Below are 18,189 nucleotides of genomic sequence, written 5' to 3'. Positions count from 1 at the left end.
CAAATTCTGGTATAACTTCAGCAACAACCATTAGCAGCAAAATTTATATATTTTCCTTCTATGAAATAACAATGACTCAGAGCAGAAAGTAAACTGTGATAGTAAATTCAAAGAATGAAAAATATAAATGGTAATAATCACCTAATTTTGGAAGAGAATATTTCACATTAAAATACTGTTCAAAGTAATCAAATACAACTTTAGTAACATTTGCCGCATATTCTGCTGTGTGTAATTGCTGTGGCTGTGCATATATCCTGAGCTGTAAAACAAAGTAGAGAAATACAATTAGAGCAGTTCTCAGTTGGACAAAACAAATAAAAAATGTGTTTAGTACTGAAGCATCATTTAGCATAGAGAAGAATAATATGGTTGATTTTTTTCTTCACTGGAAGATTAAGCCTAATACAAAGACCCTTGTCTAAACCACTTATTTGAGAAGACTTATGAAATGTCAACTTTTATATGTAGATATACATGATCGAATCCATGTGTAACTCTCCCAAATCTGTGCCTATTCATCCATAAAACATTATGAGCTTATTTTCTTCATCCTTTCTAACCATTCTCACTCTATCGTCTCCTGTTTTTGTCCACTCTTAGATTACAAACTCTTTGGGTGTCTCTGTCTTTACTTGTTTTGCAAGCTACCATGCACATCTCTGGAATTATATAAGTAAAAATAACAATAAGGGACAAACCTAGCCTATATTTTGCTAAACCACATTTCTGGCTGCTCCTCTGCTTTCAACAAATTCTGTCTGGACATAGGACCATGATTTGGGTGACCTCACTTCTCAGTAATTAGTGGAAGCCACCACATTAAATTTGAATAGATTTAGAAAATGTATTTGTTACTGCTTGGAAGATCAGCTATGCTTTTCATTTTTTTTGGAAGGATAGCTTCCCCAAGTTAAAATTTTTAAGCTTTGTTGCTATTACCGATAAACACGCTCTAGGAAAGAATAGGCATGCATGCTCTCCTAAGACTAGTGAGACAGGAAGTGCTGTAACAAAATAGCGTAACTGACCATAAAAATATACAAAGAAAATCAGCTGGAAAAAGGGTGTTTCTTTCCCTCTTTTAGTATCTTAGGGTTTCCTTGTAACAGAGTAGGTACAAAATTTAATTCCAACTCTCTGCTATGAAGTGCACTGTACAGGGAAGAGGAGGTAGGGAACATCTTCCCCAAACAGACCTACAAGTGCCAGATTGCAACTTAGCATTTCAGGGCATTGAATAAAGGAGCTAGCACATCCGGGGCCCAGGAAGGTGTGGTCAAATGGTTATATTTCTGGAACCAGCAGAGAAGGAAACAGAGCAGACAGACAGATGCAGAGGGAGCTGATGGACACCCAGTTCTCTGTTGTGGTAGCTTTATTGTTCTGGCAGCAAAAGCTTTGCACTTGGCACAGAGCCCCCTGAACATTTAAAAGGACAGGACATCACAGGACTTTGGTGTCTCTATATGTGTGTTTCATTTAGTGGATACATATTGTTCCTTTTTGAAGCAATAATAAGGTGTGCTCTGCCATATGTTTCCTTAACTTTCCTCCCCAGCTCTGGCTACCCTTAGCTCTCCAGTCCTGCACTGGCAGGACAGCTTCTCCATTTTTCATGGTTCAGGTAATGTAGGAAATGACCTTTAGTGGAAGGGTTGCAGACTAAACTGTGTCTGACTGTTGACATAATATTATAAAAATAGACTGGCAGTGTAGTAAAGTAGTACATAGGCATGCAAGATAACCGCTAAGCCATCTGCAAAGTATCATGCTTAGATCTTGGCTTATGAGAGTGATATTTTAATAGAAAATTTCAAAGCTTGTATGATGAGGATAGGCTCTTGGCTTTTACAAGATAATGTGCGTGTTCTGTGATATTTCTTACTTGGATTAGTTTTATTATAACTTGCAAACTACAAACTAGTCAACACTCTTCTTAACTGTGCAATATGTTTGGATACTTAGGTGTATTCACTGTGTACTGCATGCACATTTTAAATCTATAATTATATTTTTTAATGAAGAGAAGAAAAGTGATATGTCAAGTGCTGATCTCTCACGCCCCTGTTATCAGCAATCAGGAACTGCTGCTACCACATGGTAATTAATTTTGTATTACTATTTAACAATGGAACATCCCCAGCTTAAGGGACCAAGGACCTTTTCCTGCAAAAATTTACTATTAGAGCTGGATGGGCATTTTTTGGAAAAACAGTTTTCTTCAGAAAATGCCAATTTGTCAAAATCAAAATTTTTCTGAGAAAAGTATCTGTGTTGACAAAGCTTTCATCTGAAGGATTTCGCAGGTCCAGGATGGAATTTATGGTCAAAATAAGATGAGAGAGAACCCCCAGGAGCCCAATGGTGAGTCCACTCACCTGGGATATGGGGAACCTAGTTTCAAATTCCTTCTCTGAATCAAGCAGGGATTTGAACCTGGGTCTTCCACATCCCAGGGCTGTGCCCTGACCATTGGGCTTACTGCTTTTTCTGGTGTCTGCCTCTCTCTCTTTCGTAGTCTCACACAGGTACACCATAAATTCCATCCTGGACCCAAGGACTTCCAGATTAAAGTTTAGTCAAAAACGATACATGTCCACGAAAGAATCTGAATTTTCCGATGGAAAAACGTTTCTTTGAAAAATTCCTAACCAAGTCTAGTCAGGAATTTAGGCTTTGAACTGGGCAAAGGAGTTGTGGTGAGGAGCAGTGCTTGGCAGTTGATAGGCTTTATTCAGTACAAAGAAATTAAACTTTCTCCAAGAAAAATGGTCAGGAATATAACAAAGGAAAAAACAAAAAGCTTTTAAAATTCAACTGGATTTTCACCAAGACCAAGGGATTTCCCCAAGGGTTGGTTTGCAATTACTGTCTGTTACATCCACTTCAGTAATCTCTTTATTCAATTTAGCGTGCTTCATTCCCCTAGCTGATCCATACTTGAAAACCTCTTGCATCCATCAGAGTCTACTTTTAGGTTTGATTTGTGTAATCTCCCTTTATGAAACTCAAAACACAGATTTAACACCTGATGTGAAGTAATCAATTCCTTATGATCATTTAAAACTGGAGGCATTTTTTTCATTATCTCTTCCATCCTTAGCTCTGCCAGGCCAACAACTCAGAAAAAATCCCAAAAGAGCTTTAAGAGCATTTATTGTGTAATGTGAGAATTCTGTGTAATTGTATTGTATTGTTTGTTTGTTTTTTAATAAAAAGCAATATATAGTGAGGCTCTGTAACACAATCTTATGCTGCTATGTAGTTAGTCGAGCTGGTCAAATGATTTGTTGCCAATAATTTATCCAATGAGCATTGGCATTTTCTTTTGAATAAATTATTTGTCAATCTATTTGTCCCATTGGTTGACTAGCTGTGTTGATCGCTATGGTAAGGCCTGGTCTGCATTTCAGAGTTTTATCAGTATAATTATTTTGGGTAGGGGTGTTTTTCTTTTTTTTTTTTTCCTAACTGAAATGGTTAGACTGGTGAAAGCCCTAGTGCAGGCACTATGATATTGGTTAAAACGTGCATTATAATTGTTTGGTTTATTCTGCTTCCAGAACTGAAATAAGCTATATTGGTATTAGCACATTTTTACCAGTATAATTGCATCCGCACTAGGTGTAGTTAAAGCAGCAGCACCTCCCTAAGCAGCAAAACTTTCTCGTGTAGACAAACCCATAGGCATTTTTACTGACTAATGTAAATAAAATGGGCAAGAACTATAGCACAGACTAGATGGGGTTTTTTCATTCAAACTCTGTGCTGGTGTTAACATTCCTGCTAGCCAGACACACACACTTTAAAGTGCTATATAAGAGCGAGGTGTGTATGTATGTATGTATTTATTTGTAACTCACTTTTATTCAGAAAATACTCACTTTTATTCAGAAAAGCCACTACTGTACTATAACTTTGCTGCCTTTAATATACCTCCTTGAAACCAGGGGCATAGCCAGAAGTTATTTTTTGTCCGGGCCTGTGGTTGACACGGGTGGGCCAGCCGAAAAACAAGCTCTTCCTGAACTTCTGGCTTCTGGTCACATAATCGGAAGCAGGAAGTTTGGGAAGCGACCGGCCGAGAAATTAAGCTGCCTGACTTCCAGTTGCCAAGGTGGCTTAAGTGGAGCGTCAGCAACAGAACTTCTGCTACCGAAACAGGCCCACCCGTAGCTATGCCACTGCTTGAAACAACAAAGGTCAATCCCTAACTCACAGCTTAAAGTGTGGTAGCTGAACATAGAATGGGAGGGCTTTTGTATATACAAAAACTGACTTTGTGTGTGTGTGTGTGTTTGCTATGTTCCATTTCTTTTTCCCTGAATAAATTCTGCAACTGACCCATGCAAATTCTGATTGTGTAGATGATTAAGCTCTAGAGAGTGCATGTCTAGGCTAGTAAACATAGCCTGACTGAAAACAGGCGGAGCAGCTTATTTTAGAGCTACAGAAAAACTTTGCTCTAGAGGTTTGGAGACCCTTTGCTGATTATCACAGTTTGTGAATTAGATTTGCAACTAAACAAACAAACATGAATTTAAAAAAAAATCAAGGATACTGCATCACATCACAAAATGTACTCTGGTCACGTATTTAGACAAATGTATTGCAGTTTTAAGTATTTGTGATTCAACACTGCATACACAAAGATGTATAAATACATAGTAGAGTATAAAAAAAATGTTTTAGAGCAAGACCTCAGCACAGCAATGTGCTATTAATTTTTCGCTAAGAAGTGGGATGAGACCTCTGGGTTTTTGTGAAAAGCATCAGATTTGCATGTCAGTGAACCCTATAACATAGGAAGGGATTGATTTGCAGATAGAGAAACAGAGGCAAAGTAGTGGCTTGCAGAAGGAACGTCACATAGTGAGTCAATGGCAGTGTGGGGAAATCTGGATTCCCAGTCATTAGGTAATATTTTCTCTAGAACAGTAATAAATTACTCTGAGCAAATGATTAAAACATGCTTACTTCAAAAGTGTGTACTCAGATTCTTAGAAGTAAAAGAAAGGAAATTGCAACAGCACCATTCTGGAAGAATTTTTCTATCTCACATTGAAAAACATGGACAAATAAATAGATAACAGGGGTTGAGCATTCCAGATTAACTTTAGGCTAAATAAGGAATTTGGTTGAAGGCTAAATCCTGGCTGGAGTTTCAGGTCAGATTCAACAAGTCTGGTAAAATCTTGTGAACTGTTTCCACAAATTTTTTAATAGTAAAAATCTCATGAGACTGGCTGTTCTTACAAGATTTTGACTGAATCCAAAGCAGAATTGGAAAAATAGACTCCATATTCTTTTGGATACAAGCTGGGACCAAAATTATAGGAACTAGTTTAGATTTGTGGATTCAAATCCAAACATATTCAGTTCAGTGGGGCTTGGTTCTAAGGTTCCAGGGCAGGGACTGTCTCTTTTTAATGTGTCTGTATCATTCCTACTATGATTGGGTCCTATAGACACTACTGTAATATAATTAATAATGGTACACTATGCATTTTTACACAACAATGCAGTGTTATGACTCCATTATTCAATGTAGTTGATTACTAACCAAGAGAGACATGAGGGTGCACATAGATTCACAGCTTTTAAGGCCAGAAGTGATTATTGTGATCATCTAGTTTGACTTCCTACAGAACACAGGCCATAAGAATGGGAAAATTGAGCAATACAATATGAAAAGCTGATTAATGTTTTTTGAAACTCACATCTGGAATGTGTTCAGAATGAAAATTGGACTTACAGGAATTCCACTGGCAGACCTTCTTTCTACCCAATCAAACTGGTGCACAGCAAAGCACACCAAATATGTGCTCATTGGGACAGATTTCTGAAAAGTTGTCCTGTTCCAGCCATCACCCAGTTGAACAGTTTGCTGAAGAAGTAGAAAAATAATTGTTACCTTTGGAAACTGCAAACATGCATAAAAGAGTAAAATATTTATATATAAACAGGAGCGATAGGAATGATGAATTGCCGCTCAGGTTTTACCCAGCTCATGTAATGGGAACATGCAAAGTGTCCTTATCTTACAGGTGCAATGCATATGATGGGGCTTTGTTTTTATGCACTAAGAATAAGTTTTCTTATTTCCAGCTGTTTGCATTAAGAAATCAAACCATGCATCACTGTGCTTATATAATCTTGTTAAGATGTGTTTTTTCAGTGTGTTTTCTAGCTAGCCTTCTTGAAATGGCTCTGTAAACGTTGGTGAAATTAAAGAATTGGCCAACATGTGCCACTTTCCTGAAACTAGTGAGGTAGTACAGATGTAACTGAGGGCAGACTTTAGCCTACTGAATCCAATGCGATAGCAATTAGCGCTGTAAACCTTGTTAGGCTTGCTTTGCAACGGGTTGTTCAAATATTCTTTTGTTCTTAGAGCTGGCCAGATTTTTGGTTTATAAATCCATTGCAAATCAGTCCTGATTTTAGCAAATGTACTTCATATCCTTAAGTATTTGCTGAATAATTTGGATAAATTACTTCACCTATCATTATTTGTTACTGGTCATGTGGTATATTTTCTGTTCCCTGGTTCTATGACTCTCTATAAAAGTTAAAAAGCCAATGGCAAATAATAAATACTATACTTATAATAGAAATGCAATAAACTTCTGAGATATTTGTGAATAGCAGTGTAGCAAGGTCTGGGCCCGAGAAAGGGCCGCGACGCTGCTGCTGGGCAGATCAGGGAACTGCAGGCCTCAGACCCCGGCAACACAGGGGTGGGACCAAGATAGGAAGGGGAAGTACAAAAGGCAGGCCTAGCAGCTCAGTGAGGGGGAAGCTGCTGCCAGAGAAAGAGGCTCCTTCTCTGAGGCTGTGATCTGAACCTGACCTTGGCCCCGCGACTGGGCAATGTGAGCTCTCCACTGACCAGAGCCTCAAAGTCCTGCCGGGGCTACTGGGCCATAGCGACTGGGAAGCACTACCGGGGACCGCTGACTGGGAAGGACCCCCCAAGGCCAGACATAACCTAGAGGAGCTGCCTGTTGCCTGGGACCCACTGGAACTGCTGGAGCCCTGTGTGCCAGAGGACCCACCGGGGCCCTGCGACCTGGAGAAGCTGCCATCTACTGATGGCCTTGAGGAGTTCCAGGACCTGCCGATGGCTGATGGTGAGGCAGTGGTGGGACTCCCTTTAGCCACTTATCTGGGAAATCTGAGGAAACCCCTGGCTCCAAGTACCTGGGGTTCAGGGCAGGAGGAAGTAACCCAGGGACAGCCAACTACAGTCTTTCTGAGCTTACACTCACACCAGTGTCAGTGCGTTGCAGCTGGAGCCCTGCTGACCCAGTGGCAGAACCCTTTGTCATTGGTAGGGCCCTGGGCTGGGACTCAGTGGAATCGGGTGAGTCTGCATCTCCCTCCCCTCTTCCCTAGCCACCCTGGCAGTGCTTGTCTCCTCTGGGCCTGCAGCTGCAGAGGATACCAAGTGTTGTGTCTACAGACTCCTTTGCCAGCCCTGCCCTGTCGCGGGTCTGGGGGCTACAGACTCCTTTGCCAGCTCCGCCCCATAGGGAAGCCGGGGGCTACAGACTTCTTTGCCAGCCCCGCCCCGTCAGGGGACCAGGCGCAGACTTGAGTGGTGACCAAGCCCGCTAATTTTCCCCTTGTAGCAAGGCGTTGTGACCTTTCTCGGAGCTTGGGCCCGAGGAAGGGCTGCGACGCCCCTGCTGGGCGGATTCGCCAGCCTACAAGCAGCCATTACATGAATATCAGATGTGTTGATTTCACAAGCAAGAGTGAAACAAATTAAAGTAACTTATTTATATATTCACAAGTCTGTTTTTCCCATTATTTCACCAGCTCCGTCCTGATATCTTCCATCTACAATGAGCTTTTAAGACCAAATACACCCATAATCTCAAAGAAACATTCAAATGAAATCACCAAGTTTCCCTTGTTCTTGCAGAAGTAAATTTCACACAGTTTCAGTGCAAAACAATTGATCAGTCCAACCCTTTTTTAGAACCTTCTATGCAGTCTTTTATGATTTGAATACCTTACCAAAATACATTAAATGTGCTTCTACTTTCAACTTTCTCAAATTGCTCCTAGAAACTCCATCAGCATTTCCAACAAAAATGGAGTAGTCAGGTCTACGCTCAGAAAACAGGTGTATTTTAGCATATACAAACATAAGAGCTATACTGGGTCAGACCACAGTCCATCTTTCCCAGTGGCCTGTGTCTGACAGCACCCTATACGAGAGGTTCAGGGAGAGTGTACAGAACAGGGAAATTATGTGGCATTATGATATTTTCTGTCTTAATTTCTATCCCTTTCCTAATAATTTCTAATGTTCTGTTAGCCTTTTTGACTACTGCTGCATGCTGCGTAGAAGTTTTCCGAGAACTATTCATGGTGACTTTCTTGAGTGATAATAGCTAATTTAGAACCCATCATTATGTATGTATAATTTGAATTATTTTTTCAATGTGCATTACTTTGCATTTATAACACTGAATTTCGTCTGCCATTTTGTTGCCTAGTCACCATTTTTGTGAGATCCCTTCGTAGCTCTTCATCAGCTCTGTGTAAGCTTGAAAGCTTTCTTTCTCTCACCAACAGAAGTTGGTCCAATAAAAGATATTATCTCCCTCACCTTGTCTTTCTAATATCCAGGAACCAACTCAGCTACAACAACACTTCTTATCATTTATATATGGCCAGTAGAGGAGGCAAGTCTACAAGATCTGTGCACGTAGAAGCTCCGGGATAGGTAGCTAAAGAGAAGATATGATTCTCTCCTGCACTGCGATTGGCAGAGTATTGCTGTGTTGTGTTCTGCTGCTGAGCCTCTGTGGCCAGTAATGCACAACTAGGAATGAAAACTAAATGACTGGTCCTATTTTATATAAATCTTAATTAACCTTAAGCAGTATAGCATCTGAGATGACAAATGATGGGTTAACACACAAGGTTGATTAGATTTGAATTACTCTTACATTTGTTTTCCAGAATCCTTCCACTTATGTAGTACATTTGTGAAATACATACCTCTACTGGCATGTTTGAGAGTGCTCTGAATGGTTCTTTGTGGATGATAGATATGGTGTAAGTTGCCTTTTTGTTGGGCTCATCGAAGCAAGGAAATGACTTCCGTGCATCTGTGGGCTCGTGATCAGTGGCTGCTATGCTCCTTTAAAATAAACAAAAGATTGTTGCATTGTCCTAAGTCTACATTATAGACATTCTTTACGTTATTTTCATGTACGAGCATAATTGTTAGGTAACAATGCAAACTGGAGTAGAACTAGCAAAAGTTTTATTTTCAGTGGTCTTATTTAAAAAGATGCAACCTAAATATTTCTAAACCCTTCAATTACTTAAACTCCTAGAAGTCACAACCCGTAAGTGTGCTAACTAAACACAAATAAAACTGCTAATCACCAATGGAAGATGTTCTCAAAGATTTTTTTTAAGAGCAGGAGCAGTAAAACACAACCATCCCCCCTACAGTAAATAGAAATCCTGCTCACCCTACTGATGTGAGTAATCCCACTGACTTCACAGTAGTCAACATTAGTAATGTCATCAACTAAAAGGAAATTAAGGCCCTGATCTAGCGATGAGCTCTGAATGAATTGATTGCTGTGCTACAGGAAGCTTCACTGATTGTGTCTGCCTAGAGCTCATTGCAGGATTGGGACCTGAACTTCTTTTAGAAAGATCTCTTTAAAAGCTTCTGAGTGATTGCTTAACTCCATCCTTACAAAATACTTAAGCTGCCTGCACAGTGCTTTTTTGTTATAGGCAATTATCACCCTGAGGTTACCCTGTACACCTGCCTGCCAGTGCTGCTGAACACAGTAATGAGTTGTGCACTGACATGAAATGTTTGAAATAGGGTAGAACACCTGATGACAAATCAGTGCTACAGTGTGTTTGTTCTGTTTTAGCTTGGAAGTGAAGTGGGCTCACGTAGATAGAAATGACTAGGTGAACTGTTGCAAAATGGGCTCATTTAAAAAACGTTGGCAAGGCTTGTATGAAACAACTTCCCTACATGAAATCAAGTTTCCCCCATCAGCATGCTGTTCAGCGATGGAGCATGTTCTCTGTTCTGATTGATGGGAGAATGCATCTCAAATATCTCTTCAATTAATTTGGAATGCTGTGCATTTTCTGACAATATTTCTATAGCTGCTCAGGCTATATTATGGTAAGATGTGGATTTTTTTTTATCTGTTTTTTTTCTCCAAAAAAGTAATAAAAATATTCAAATTATAGATTGCCACTAACACCACAAGCTCACCTGACAGCCAATTTCTCAAGGTTTCTGTTACCTTTGGCTTTCCCCTGTGATGGTTAAATACTAAACTGGTCATTAAAAACTTGTTGTGACAAGGTTTATCTAGAAGCCTGATGATGTAATATATTTGGTTTTTACTATTCTTACTATTCATATTCATTTGGACAATCACTCAAATGCTTTCAATTCATGGTCTTGGAGGAGGAAGTGTAATGAACATCACCTTATTTAAATCTCTCAAAATAACTTGGGCTTATTGGAGTTTCTTCTGCTTTAGAGAGTTGTTTTATATCCCTTTCTCCTCTTTGTAGGATTTGGAAGATATTTCACAACAAAGTTATCTTAAATCCCTAGGGCAATGTTTTATAGCAATTGCTTTAAAAAATTGCTGTATATTTGGAAACTTTTCTATCATTGTTTCTCAAGACAGATAACACAAGAACCTCATCACTGATTTATAAGGTGATAATCCATATATCCGTGGTGAGCAGACAAACACCAGTGATGCAATGTCTCAATGCTACAATTCATGGGGGTGATTCAGAGACCTGTAGACCATGCCATGCCCCCATGGAGACAAGTGGTAATTAAAGAAAAAATGAAACATTGTGTAACTTGGTTTTAAGAAAAAAAAACCTTCCTTTTCTTTATGGTGAATTTTGCCCTGCAGTTTATGTTGCAGTCTAGGTTTTTAAAACATGAACCAGAAGTGATAAAGTTGTAAATATACTAGGAATATTAAGAGGACATCTGTCTGTGACCACATGCAGCTGTTGTTCCCAAAATAAAACATTGCTACATTTAGAGTGATGATAAATTACCATTTTTTGCAAAGCACACACAGATTTTCATTAAAAAGAGAGAGAGAAAGAGAATTATTTTTTCTTCCTCAGTTAAGTAATGGATTTTCACACATTTTTTGCTAACACAGATTTATCATTTTCCTGGGGAAATTTTGGCACTTTAGCATGGGATACACAAAGTCATGGCAAAATGAGTTTTCTGTCTGCAGCAACTGCCTTTGCTTTCTTTTAAATAGAGAAAATTCAAGGAGAGAATGAAAAAATATTTCCCATCTGTGCTAACCAACAAAACCATGAATACCAGCTTCCTTATCATTTAGAGATGTGCCTCAGCGCTGCACTTCAGTGGTTTGAATAAAAGGGAACTCAGATCTGAGCCAGGTTTTAGTTATACAAAGCCAAGACACAGCTGCCTTATCCCATCTGTATCAACAGTAATAAAAAGAGAAGAAACTGGAGTTATTTCACATCTCTTGATAGCAGCTAAGGACTGAAAAATCTGTCACTCGTTAACCTAAGACAATTATTTAGTACTTTTATGTCCCTCATTATCCCCCTATCTGAGCACCTCTGTCTGTTTATTGTATTTCTCCTCACCACAAACCTGTGAGGTAGGGAAGTGCTATTATTCCCATTTTACAGATGGAGCGCAGAGACTGATTGTCCACCAACATAGTGGAAATCTGTGACAAAAAAGATAATTAAACTCTGGTGTCCCAAGTCCAAGGTTGGTCCCCAAACTACTGAACCTTCCTTCCTCTGGGACCTAATATTGCCCTTTGGTGAATGTATAAAACCAGAGGTGGATCCAAGGGACAGTAAAGTCTGGATCCAGGCCCACTGTATAAACAAAAGGGACTGCAGCAGTACTTAAGCAATCCTTTGCCCTGGCAGAAGCCGCTTCCCAGCTTGCTTTTTCCACTCCTCCTCCTCCCTACCACTCTTCCTCTTCTCTATCAGCAGTCAAGTCCCACATCTTCTGAGGCTGTTCAAGAGGTAAGCAGTGCTTGGCTAATTGCCATCTGGTTCAGTCCCCATCCCAGCCTTCTTTCTCTCTCATAATATAGGCCGGGCTGGTAGCGTTGCCTGTTCTTAATGTTGTTCAATTCTTCCCATTATAAGACCAGTTTTCACTTGCTTTTAACTTTTCCAAACTTTTACCATTTGGGCTGAAATCTTCCATGCCAGATGTCTATCTCAGGTTGAAATTTACTGAAAAATTTCAGTCAAAATAGTTCAGCTGCTTTGTTTCTGAGAACAAGGCTAGCGAAAAATAAGTTGTTTGCCCTCGTTAAAAAAATTCTGGTGCTCTTTCCTTTGTGAATCTCTGGTGTCCTCATGCTCTGGAGCAGGGACGTGAATTTTGGTGGGGGTCAGAGCTTTTTGTCATGGCTGTGCCATCCCCATGAAAATCTGCCCAAATGTGTTCAACTTTATCAGCCTTTGAAAGATCGCAGTTTGGACATGTTCCATGGTGGCTTGTTAGAGTTTGGCAGCTAAATTCACTGAAAATTCCATCTGCACTGGGCATGCTCCAAGGCAGGCCTGAGCAGAATTTTCCCTGCAATCACAGCTCTGGGCCGCTCGGGCCCATCTGGAGGCTGGATACCTGACCTTAGAGCAGGAAGCCTGTCTTTTCTGTGCTCTGAATGCCCACACAAATCCTGGACCCCACCATCCTTGGCACAGGTGACATGGAGGAGGAAGCAGCCTGATTTGAATGCAGAGGGGACAAGAGTTGGACCTGAGGAAGGATCTGGGGATTCTACTGGGACAAGGAACCATTTGCAGGGAGACTTTGACTGTAGGCTGATGGCGAGGGGAGAGGAGAGAGAAATTGGGAGTTGGGAAGGGTATACTGGGACTGGCTGGGCAGTGTGTTTGGTAGCCAGGGAGGGAAGTGTATGTGGGGCGGGGGGCGGAGGGAAAGATTGAGATCAGATGAAGAGCCAGAGGAAGATTAGGACTGGCAAACAGTGAAGCTGGTGGAAGTAAATTGGTATGAGGGGAGGCAAATCTGACTAGAAATAAGGAGGTGGGGGGACAACTGGGACTGGCTGGCCAAGGAGACTGGGGCAAGGAGTCAGAGGGATATGAGTGGAGGGACACTGAGATTGAAGCAGGAGCCCAGGAAGGGAGACCAGGACTGAGAGCTAATGGGGGTGGAGAAAGTAGAAGAAGAAAAACAGATGAGATGAGGAACCAGCAGGGGGGATGGTTGGGTGAGGACACTGGGACCGTGAGAGCTGTGAGGAAAACTGGCAGTGGAGGTAGAGAGACTGAGATAGGAAGCCGAGAGAGAGAAATTAGAGTTGGCTTGGCAAGGAGACTGGGACTGAATAGGTGAGGCGAATGAGACTGGTACGAGGAGCTATGGAGTGGGGGAGAGACAGGATTGGGACAGGGAAAAATTGAAGAAGATAGGACAGAAGAAATCCATCTAGGGGGATACAAACAAAATACTCTGTGCCCATTAGAACAGTGGCTCTCAGACTACTGTACCCCTTTCAGGAGTTTGATTTGTCTAGCGCACCCCAAGTTTCACCTCACTTAAAAAGTGCTTGAGTACAAAATCAAACATAAAAAGACAAAAAATGTGTCACAGCCCACTATTACTGAAAAATTGCTTTCTTTCTCATTTTTACCATATCATTATAAAATCAATTGGACCATAAATATTGTAGTTAAATATTAAATATAAATATTGATTTCAGTGTATGGTATATAGAGCAATATAAACAAGTCATTGTCTGTATGAAATTTTAGTTTGTACTGACTTTGTTAGTGCTTTTTATGTAGCCTGTTGTAAAACTAGGCAAATATCTAGATGAGTTGAGGTACCCCTGGAAGACCTCAGTGTATCCCCAATGGTACATGTACCTGTGGATGAGAACCATTGTACTACAGCACACTCCCCCCCACAGAGCCTGGAATGAAACCCAAGATCACTGAGCCTTACCCTTCCTCTGCCATCAGCAAATATCTGTGAAAGTCACTGGCAAAATTTGTGTCTTGTCCCCCTCAAATGCTGGTTCACGTAAAGGATGAGAATCTACTATTGCTGTCAGTTATTCTGTTAGTTCAAGTGGCAGACATCTGTGTGGTGGATCTAAAGCTTCCAACCCTGCTGATGCTCCATGGAAGTGTCAATATGACTCCACATAATGGAATATTTGTTTGCTTGCTTTTCAGTTTGCTTTTTTTTAAAATTAGGGGATTACACACGCAAAACTACATTAAAGAAATATTATTAAGGTTGCAAAGTCAAGTACTTAAAAGCTAGGAAATGTCAGAATTAAGATTGCCTGCACAACCTTAATTCAGATGTCTTGTTTGCATACATTATGATAGTCTTAAATTAAATTACATGATCAGATACTATTTTTTTCCAGAGGATCTCACCCTCATTCAGTGCACAGAATGGGTCTGCTTGGGGAATGAATCGGGGTTGTGCAGTGAAGGAGACTTGTCTGTAGAATCCCTGCCTCATTTATTGCTGATGTTGGAAGGTGTGCAATGAACAAGGCAGAGAGATTGCAAGAAAAGAATGGAGAGTCTGGTGGTTAAGGCATGCTGTCCTAGAGAATTAAAATGTATCCCTTTCTCTGCCACAGAGTTCCTGTGTCATGCTAGGCAAATGAATTAAACCAAACTTTTCATAGGTAGTCACTAATGGTGCTTCACTTTAAACCCTGGTACCTGATTTCAGAAGTGCTGAGCACTCACAGCTGCAGCTGAGGCCATTGGGTTCTGTGCTTAAATATATAAAATTCTTTCTAATGCTACATACACCGAAAAATCAGATATTGGTGTCTCAAATTGGGCACCTCAAAGTACTGCATACTTTTGACCTTAATTTCTCTGTGCCTCAGTTCCCCAACTGTAAAATGAGACTAAAAATACCCCCTCATTTCACAGAGGTGTTGTGAAAATAAACTCATTAATGTTTCTGAAACACTTGGATACAATAGTGATGAGTGCCCTAGAAACACCCAAGAGGAAATGAGTAGTTCCGTACCCAGAGCAGGATTTGAAAAGAATGCAATAAATAAGAGCTAGAGCAACACATGGAATAATGAGAAGAAAACAAAATAATGAATAACTGCTCATTAATTAAGCACCGTGCACACTCTTTACTGAATGAGGCAGTAGTCTTGTGGAAAAATAGTATGTATTAAATTTAATTAAAGATTGCAACATAATGTATACGAACAAGGGCCAGAATTAAGGCTACACAGGCATCGTTAGGCATTTCCTAACCTGTTAGTGTTTGACTTTGCATCCTTAATAATGTCCTTTTAACAGAGTTTTTTGTCTCTAATATATACATAGACACACACACACATCTCCTTCCTGCCATTTGCTACACACACTTGCTATGAAGAAGGGATGCCCCCTGCTTCCACATTTGAGCTGCTGTTCCACCTTTCCCTCCTACTTCTGAAACTGGCTGACAGAGGGGTGGGATAAAAGATGACCTTGTGGTTAAGATGCTGAACTGGGCCTGAGGAAATCTGGGTTCTGTTTCTGAATCTCTGACAGACTTCTTGTGTTATCTTAGGCAAGTCACTTATCTCTCTGTCACTCTATTTCCCTTCAATAAACAGGAAATAATGCTCTACTTTACAGGTGTTCTGTGAGGCTAAATTTGTTAATAATTATGAGGCCGTTACATGCTAGGGTGATAAGGGCCCAAAGTACCTTATTTGATTGATAAAGGAGTAGCTGTATAGCGATGATAGAGAGGGAACAGAGCGGAAGAGCCAACTGATATGATCCTCTCAGATCAAACTGCTGCTGCAACCCATTTGTATACATATAGGGCGGGGTCCATTAGACCTTTGCTCTTCTCTCTGCCCTTGCATTCAACCTTGCCAGTGCCTGCCTCTGCTTTTGCTTATGGCATTGCCAGTCAGCAGCAGAGAGAAGCTGACATGACTTGCTTGTTGCACCACAGGGTTCTGAATAGCAACAATGAAAACTGACTGATGGTGTTAATTTCACTCTGCTGCTGCTCAGGAAACCTAGGAGGTAGTCCAACAGCCTGTCTGCAGATTCAGGGTTATCTTCTAAGCATTAGGACTGGAAATGTGACATTTAAAACATTAAATCATAAATGTAGCAGAAACTGATGGTTTTAGTGCCCCTCTCCTAACACATATTCACCAAGGAACGTTTGCCACTTGCCACTGTCCAGCAGATTCTTCAAGCCCTGCCTTTGAAGTAGTAAAGATCTGAGGCAGGGAAAGGGTTAATTGAACCATTAAAGAAACACATTTGGGTTCTTTAATTGTGGCTAAATCTTTGCAACATTTTAATAACCATTGATCTGATTACAAGAGACGAGCTGGAGCAGAAATATGTCAAATCATACATATCTTCCAAATTTCAGGCCTGCATGTAATTTAAACCAGCTGGGGAAGGAAAAATGGAGCTCTGATTCTAACTTTTGTTTGGCTTACAACATCAAAGAGGTTATGTCAAGAAAGCTTGTCACCGTGCTAGTTAGTTAGCATTTCACTGAAAGGCTGTTACTTTGGGGAATGATAGAAAACAACATATAGAGCTATATGCTATGACCTGGATTACACATATAAAGCACGCATACCGGCCTCAGTCCTTGCATACAATTCCCAGATGTGAGTTTGCAAAGATCAGGGATAGGCTATGGCCAACTGAGTTCCAAAATGTTTTTCAGAATAAAAAACTCCAGCCCACCTTCCCTTGTAAGCAGCTGCCCAGAGAGCGCTTTGGCATTCTTAATGCTGTACCTTCCTGAGAGGAGCAGGAAAATTAAAAGAGAGCCCAGAAATTGTAAGTAATTTGGTGACAGAGAAGAATGAGAAGTTGAGAGATGGAGAGATCAGGTCTGAGCAAGTAGAAATAGATGTGCAAGTCAAAGTTTAAAAAAATGGGTTTACTTGGTCACTCCATTCTCGGTATAGGTGGTTCTATAAAATCCAACCAGGGAGCCGTTCAGCCAGCCTTGGAACTTTAGGGTTAGTAGATAGGTGCCACTTGCATTGGTTTCAGAGAGCATCTCTTCTGCCCCTATCACCACATATTCATGCTGTTCATATTCAAAACATTCTATAAGTGCAATCTGCTGCCCTGAGGATTTCCGGAGCATGGGCATCTCTGTGATCTTGGTCTCTCGGAGATGAAGCCACAAGTACTTGGTAGGTTTATACAACTTGATGGAGATGTTGACTGTCCCTGTGTAAATATCTGCATCCATCTCGGGCTTCATTTCCAGCTCGTAGTGTTCTGGGTTAATGTAATTGGGTAGCCTGAAATTTACCCATTCTCCATTCACATCATTTTTGGGAGGGCAATGGCGTGGCTCCCCTGTGCCAGGAGCAGCAGTTGGCTGTTCTGTGCGTTCTGAAGATTGGCAGGGCTCAGGTCTGTTTAGTCCCACGCCAAGTCCCACAGCTAAACCTACCGCAGCCACCACGGCACAGATGATGGCCACATGCTTTTTCTTCATGCAGTACCTCTTGGACTTCTTATCCTCAAAATCCATTCCCTGCATCTCCGTTTCCCTGTCTTCTCTTAAAGCTAAACATTAACCGTAAAGCAGGCTTATTAAGCACCTCAGCACTGCTTGTTTTTAGTCCAGCCAGCAGACTTGGTTTGTATTTTAATGGTGTAGTTATAGCCTTTCTGTTTCTCCCACCTCTCGTTCCACCAGGCACTCAATTAATTCAAGATAAAACGCATTTGAGCTAAAGGAAAAGTGGCTGATCAAGAGGAGTGCAGCTGTGGAGGAAGACAGAGGAAACTGACACAGAAGAACACTGTTACTACTCTACTCCCCTTCTAAGCAGTACAGTCCCACCCCCTACTCCTCCTGCTCTGCTCGGAGTTAAATATAAAACAGCGCTATGTTAATCAGCAGTTAGGGGGTGATCATATGCCAAAGCTCTGTCAGCAGCTTTCAGAAAGAGAGTTCACAGATACTGGTGTAACTGCTAGGAAGCCTCAACCTTTGCCACTACCTCTTACTTTTTCCTACCGTTGTTGTTTTAACAACCAAGGATTTCCTTGACCTTCCACCACAAATTTTGTGCAATAAAATCTCCAGGTTTCCAAAAAAAGGCTTTCTAG

The 18,189-nt window shown here is 40.8% G+C and overlaps 1 protein-coding gene across 2 annotated transcripts in view; it reads right to left on the bottom strand.

Annotated features, from left to right (window-relative positions):
• ENPEP (glutamyl aminopeptidase) overlaps positions 1-17,833 on the bottom strand; it is a 46,124-nt gene extending 28,291 nt beyond the window's left edge. Inside the window, exons 1-4 of one of the 2 annotated variants that reach the window (XM_067568180.1) lie at positions 17,001-17,833; positions 9,022-9,163; positions 5,759-5,890; positions 142-262 (exon numbers count right to left, since the gene is read on the bottom strand). In XM_067568180.1, coding sequence (XP_067424281.1) covers positions 142-262; positions 5,759-5,890; positions 9,022-9,163; positions 17,001-17,614 — 1,009 coding nt within the window. In that variant the 5' untranslated portion in view covers positions 17,615-17,833. Of the gene's footprint in view, positions 1-141; positions 263-5,758; positions 5,891-9,021; positions 9,164-17,000 lie in introns of those variants that run through there. The other variant, XM_067568181.1, reaches the window with a different exon arrangement.
• Between the last annotated feature and the right edge of the window lie 356 nt (positions 17,834-18,189).

The sequence above is a fragment of the Emydura macquarii genome, unplaced genomic scaffold (assembly GCF_026122565.2).
Source record: "Emydura macquarii macquarii isolate MOO-44397 ecotype Brisbane River unplaced genomic scaffold, CSIRO-AGI_Emac_v2 contig_2863, whole genome shotgun sequence".
NCBI classification, from domain to species: Eukaryota; Metazoa; Chordata; order Testudines; family Chelidae; genus Emydura; species Emydura macquarii.
Note: the sequence above shows the minus strand (reverse complement) of the source record. Positions and strands in the feature narration are given on the sequence as shown.